The 6,066-nt window shown below is 60.0% G+C and overlaps 1 protein-coding gene across 1 annotated transcript in view; it reads left to right on the forward strand.

The window, feature by feature from the left end:
* The window catches only part of PFDN1 (prefoldin subunit 1), a 32,225-nt gene extending 27,881 nt beyond the window's left edge, over window positions 1-4,344 (forward strand). Inside the window, exon 4 of the mRNA XM_063413540.1 lies at window positions 4,182-4,344. Coding sequence (XP_063269610.1) covers window positions 4,182-4,265 — 84 coding nt within the window. The 3' untranslated portion in view covers window positions 4,266-4,344. The remainder of the gene's footprint in view (window positions 1-4,181) is intronic.
* Window positions 4,345-6,066: the final 1,722 nt, after the last annotated feature.

Genomic DNA, 6,066 nt, shown 5'->3' on the forward strand with positions numbered 1-6,066 from the left:
TTCTTGCCCTCCATCCTGGTACCAGACAGCTGTTAGCATGGCAGTACTGTTTCCAGAAAGCAGATTTAGGTGAGAACACTTCCTTTGGGGCTAGTTTTGAGACAGATCATCAGGGCTGTGGTTTGTCTTGCTCCCAAGCGTTGCAGCCCTTCCTGCCTGGGGAAGGAACTGTTGTTGGGAGTGGTATTTGCTTAAAGGAATTAGGAAACCAGGCTGGGAGCCATTGGCTGCACTGGCTTTTGGGGGCATCCTCTGTAGGTTTTCACCCTTCAGTGTTCTGCTGGGCTGTGGCAGTGGCCAGGTGTTGGTCTCATGTCCCAGTGCAGGTGGCAGAGCCCTTTCTGTATGGGGCATCAGGGGGCTTCACCACAGAAGAGGGAGTGGATGGGAACGGGTGGGTGGCCTGTGGCAGGAAGAAGTGAGGATGCAAGAGCATGTCCTGCACTGGAGCAGATCAGCTGGCTCAGAGTGCATGTGCAGCGTGCTGTCCACCTGGAAACCTGTAGCTGCAAATCCTGGTACCTTCCCACGCGCCCTCTTCCACGCAGCCTCCAGCTCCCCTTCCTTGCTCTGTGGGGGAGAAGCTTCTCCAGAGCTGACAGGACCTGCAGCCCTGGCTCATCCCTCCCTGTGTGTGTCACTGTGCTGGGTCATGGGAACGCTCTGGCCTTTCCCTGGCAGCAGTGGGGGCTGGCAGGGCTGGCAGTGTTGGTCAGAGGCTGATCCTCTGAAATAAGTTTCAGTAACACCCCACAAAAGAGTTTTGTAAAATAATTCTCTAGCAAGTGGCTGTGGGAGTTGTGAACCAGGAGGAGGAACGGGCCCCTGGCTGACACACCAGCTGCTTCCTGTCGTGCCCTCCCGCTTTCCTTGTCACTGCCTTGCCACGCTCCTGGTGACACTGCAGGGGGACAGCAGCACAGCAGGGTCACTGCCCAGCCTCCTGTGCAGCCTGGCCCTGCCTGCCAGCCGGAAACTGGGGCTGTTCTGGGAGCTCAGTGTCGTGTGGCAACTTCCCCTGGTGCCTTCTCAAAGCCAGTCTCCTTTCTGTTCTTCCCCGGAGCTCTGTGGCTCAGGCAGGGGCATCTGGGGCCGGTTTGGGCACCCACCGTACCTGTCCAGGGGTCCACAGGAGCAGGGGGAGGGTGGGGACAGTTCAGGGCATTGGTGATGAGTGAGTAGGAGCTCTGGGGCAGCAGCCCACAGGTCATGCAGCCACCAAAGCCAGCGGCGCAGGGCCAGTGTGCTGTCATGTCCCCTTGGGCTGCTGCCATGTCCCCTCGGGCTGCTGCCATGTCTCCTTGGGCTGCTGCCATGTCCCCTCGGGCTGCTGCCATGTCCCCTTGGGCTGCTGCCATGTCCCCTTGGGCTGCTGCCATGTCTCCTTGGGCTCCTGACTGGTGAGCACTGGAGCTACAGCTGCAGAAGTGAGACCTGAGGCTTCAGAGAGCAGCAGCCACCTTTGCTTTCACGAGGGACCAAAACCAGCAGCGCGGTTTTGATGTTACTCCAGCAATTCCCACAGGCTGCACCTGCCATGGCACAGGTAGCAGAGGGCGATCACCTGGAGCAGCAAACACATTTTCCCAGGGAAATGCACCAGCTCAGTGGGATGCAGCAGCCACAGGCTGCCCCAAACCAGGGGCTCAGAGGACATAGGGTTAACTTGGGCAGCAAGTGCAAATGCAGGCTGTGAGCTGGAGGCTGGAGGTGGGGTTGGGGATGCAGGGTGGTGTTCAGGGGACAGATACCACCAGCCTGGCAGGTCTGGCTGGACCGGAACAGCCTCCAGCATGACTTCAGAGCTGCCGAGTCTCTGGGCTCTGGTGTGAGTGGGCAGAGCGTGTGTCAGCCGCTCACCCGGCGCTGTCCCCGGAGAGACGGAGCTTCCTGTCTAGACCCCGGTAATCGCAGAGAGGAGGGGTTTGCACACAGCCTCCCGCTCCTTCTCCCGTGATTGCCGAAGCAGAGCCCGGGCTGCACTTCCCCCTTCCCGGGGAAGAAACACCTCGCTCCTGCCACGTGTCTCGGAAAATGTGGCGCCCGTCTGCTCCTCCTGCCTGTGACCAGGGCCGTGTGCTGGGGTGGGAGCCAGCCCCTGTGCTGGTTCCGGCACTGCCTGCAGGACAGCTTGGGGAGTTTGCAGCCCCTGGCTGCGGGTGCAGGGCTGCCCTTGATGCTCAGAGGATGCTCCTGGAGCCCGGAGATGGGATTCCCTGGAAACTGCTGCTGGGAGGGAGTAGAGGTACTGGGACCAGCCCACATTTTTGTGCCTCAGAAGTTTGGTGACCAAGGAGAGTGAGGCAAAGAAAAATCCCCTGAATCCTGCATCCTGCCCTACCTGGGACTGCACGTGCTGCCTGAGTGCAGAAATGGCCTTAAACCCAGGCCCTTTGCCACAGGGAGGGCAGAGCAGGGCACTGTGCAGGGGTGAGCAGTGTGGGTCCACGTGTGGGCCGTGTGGGGGCTCCTCTGCTGTGGCAGGGTCCCCAGTCCTCATGGAAATGGGGCCCACACAGGCGCCAGCAGGGCTTCCTGGGATGGCTGAAATTCTGCTGGCATGGCTGCAGCCTGCCAGCTCCTGGGCTCTGCCAGTCCTGCTGGACAGCGTGCCTGTGGAGAGCTGTCTCTGGAGCTGTCTCCTGCTGCCTGGTGGGCAGGGGAGAGGACAGGAGGGCAAGACCATTTCATGCACTAATTTAATGGTGTTAAAAAAAACCTTCTTAAAAATGATCTTCCAGAAGTCAGCTCTACTGCTGCCACTCTCCTGTCAGCAGAGCAAAGTGAAGCTTTGAGCCACAAGGGTTTTTTGTGCCTGTCTCCTCTTGCTGCCCTCGGAGTCAGTTCCCTGTGTGTGAAATCCCTCGACGTCTGTGCGGGCAGCGTGGGGACAGCGCGGCGGTGACAGAGCCCTGCTCGTGTGTCACTGCGTCAGTGGGAACCTGTGGCTGCTCTTCCTCTCGCTGTGGTTTCCTCAAAAGCAGTTCCTGTAAGCGAAAGGGACCCCACGTGTCTGGGGACCGGGGAGAGGGACAAGGAACCCGGGGCCATAACGCTGGCCCTGGCTGTCACAGCAGCCTCCAGTGTTTAATACAAACCCTGGAGCCTTTAGAAGCAGGGCTGGGGGCCGTGTCCTCACGGCAGGGACATTCCAGCTGTGTCTCCAGCTGTGCCCGGCAGGGGGACGGAGGGGCAGCGGTGGCAGCAGCGCTGCTCTACAGGCAATGGACTTTCAGCATTACCAGTCCCATGGGCTCACAGAAGTCAGGCTGAGGCTCTCAGGGCAGCACCAGTTCTTGCCCTTCTCCTGCCCTTGCTTTGGGTGGGCTTTGGGGCCACTGCTGCTGTACTGGGCCCCTGGCACTGGGGAGGTGACTGGTAGAGCCCCTGGCAGGGTGGGCAGAGGCCTGGACTCCTGGAATTTCATTCCAATCCTGCCAGTGCTCGTTGGGAGCTGGCATGGCCCAGAGCAGGGCTCTCCATGGGCAGCACGGGAGCCTGTGCTCACAGCAACCCCGAGGAGACTGTTGTGTCTGTTGTTTGGAAACCCAGAGAAAATAGTCCAAGAGCCAAGTGCTGATTTTTCCAGCCACAGAGGAGCACCCAGACTAGCAGGAAAAAACGCTGCATGCTGAATTCCTATCTTGGGATGCATGGCTTGGGGCTGCTTCCCTGCCAAGCCCAGCCTAATTACAGATGATTAAGGAAACACGTATTTGATGACGATGCCAGGGAATTGCTGATAGAAAGGACGAGACAGGGTTAGAAAATGGCCCAGCTGGGAAAAAGAACTTTTGTGCCCAAGGAGAGGGTTTTGCTGTGTCTCCATAAGGAGGCCTTGGCATGTCAGTCCCTCTCTAGGCCCCAAGAGTTATAGGATCTGATTTGATTTCCTTCCTTGCTGAGGTTCATGGCTCCCACTTCTTGCAGTGCCACTGTTACAACAGCCCCGGCAGCTCTGAGAAGGTTTGGGGGGGAACAAAATTCAGTTTGTGCAAACACTGCCCTACCCCCTGTGTCTCTGGGAATGTGTAACTGCTGTCCCCACACAGGACACCTGCAGTGTGGTGGGTGCCCCAGGCAGCACCCACAGCTCTGCCTGGGTGTCTCTGAGCCCTGGCACCCAGGTTTGTGCTGGCAGGGCTGGGGGTCCTGACTTACCTCTGGTTTCTGCCTTGCAGCAGAAGAAGTCGTACCTGGAGCGGAGCGTGAAGGAAGCAGAAGACAACATCCGAGAGATGCTGATGGCCCGCAGGGCACAGTAGTGGCAGCCCTGGCTGCTCTGGCTGATCCCCATTGCCTGACCCTCCCACCCCACTTAATAAAACACTGCTGTGGCATGCAGCACGTGCCTCTGTGGCTGCTCTCCCTGCAGGGGCCTGATGGAGAAACGGGGTGGTGGGAGCAGCTGGGCTGAGGGGCCTGCAGGGCATCCCTGCTGTCCCCTCATCCTGAGGATACCCAGTGCCTGTGCCGGGTGTGGGCACTGGGGAAGGCCCTGCTGGGGAGGGGTGGCGGGGGAGGAGGGAGATGGGCAGGGCTGGCACAGGCACAGACACAGCCATGGACACGGGCACAGGCAGAGACACGGGCATGGAACCTGCTCAGGCCCAGCCAGCCTGTGCCAGGTCACTCCCACTGCTCCAGGTCATTCTTGCTGCCCTGGGTCATTCCCGCTGTCCTGCTCCATTCCCGCTGTCCCATTCCATTCCTGCTCCATTCCCGTTTTCCTGTTCCATTCCCGGTCCCGTTCCATTCCCGCTGTCCTGTTCCATTCCCATTTTCCCGTTCCATTCCCATTCCATTCCTGCTGTCCTTCTCCATTCCCGTTTCCTGTTCCATTCCTGTTGTCCCGCTCCATTCCCAGTCCCACGCAGTTCCCGTTTTCCCGCTCCATTCCAGTTCCATTCCCGCTGTCACATTCGATTCCCGCTCCATTCCCAGTCCTGCACCATTCCCGTTTTCTCATCTCATTCCTGCTCCATTCCCGGTCCCGCTCCATTCCCGCCGTCCCGCTCCATTCCCGTTTCCCCGTTCAATTCCCGGTCCCGCTCCGTTCCAGTTTTCCCGTTCCCGTTTTCCCGTTCCATTCCCGCTCCATTCCCGGTCCCGTTCCATTCCCGTTTTCCCGTTCCATTCCCGCTCCGTTCCCGCTCCATTCCCGTTTTCCCGCCCCATTCCCGCTCCGTTCCCGCTCCATTCCCGTTCCATTCCCGTTTTCCCGCCCCATTCCCGCTCCGTTTCCCGCTCCGTTCCCGCCCGCCGCGGCGCTGCGCGGCCGGACATCGCCACCGCGTGGCCGTTCTGGGCTGCGCACGGCCGGGCCCCGCCGCTGTCCCCAGCGCCTCCCGGAGGCTCCGGGGTTCGGAGCCGGGAGTTTCCCGGTCCCGCCGCCCCCCTGCTGCCACCCCACAGGCACACGGCTGCTCTCAGACTCTGGGCCAGCCCTTCGCTGCCCCCAGGCTCCCTCTTCCTTCCCTCCAGCACGGAGGGTGACCCAGTGGAGATTCCTGACAGCTGCCAGGTGACAGGAAGGTGACAGGAATGTGACAGGAAGGTGACAGTGCTCATTCCCAGGGCAGGGACCTCTGGGAACCAGGCTGCAGAGGAGCAGCTCCTGGGGACAGGGAATTTTAAGGGACTCTCATCAACCCCAAGCACATGAGCTTGGCCCAGAGCAGAACCCTGAACTGCAGAGCCCAGAGCTGTACAGAGCCCCAGGCTGCAGAGCGCAGGGACAGCGAGTGCAGTGCCCTTTGTTAAAACAGGGAAGAGCCCTGGGTGACCTCCAGGCAGGGCCATGCAGGCCTGGTCTGTCGGGACACCAGGGAGGGCTGGGGGAGCAGCAGGGTGGGACACACTCCCAGCAGCAGCAGCAGCAGGTTTTCCCCCCTGTTCTGCAGACAAAAGCTTTTTATCCCTTTTCTGGCCAGGCGTGCCATGGAACAGCTTCAGCTCTAAATCCTCAGCACTAGATTAATCCACGGCTTTTCTCTTCTTACCCATTAATTTACCTCCTGCAAGCCTCTGGCTCTGCAGCAGGGGATGATGATCACAGCCTGGGAC

Source organism: Prinia subflava, chromosome 16 (genome assembly GCF_021018805.1).
Source record: "Prinia subflava isolate CZ2003 ecotype Zambia chromosome 16, Cam_Psub_1.2, whole genome shotgun sequence".
Classification (NCBI taxonomy): Eukaryota; Metazoa; Chordata; class Aves; order Passeriformes; family Cisticolidae; genus Prinia; species Prinia subflava.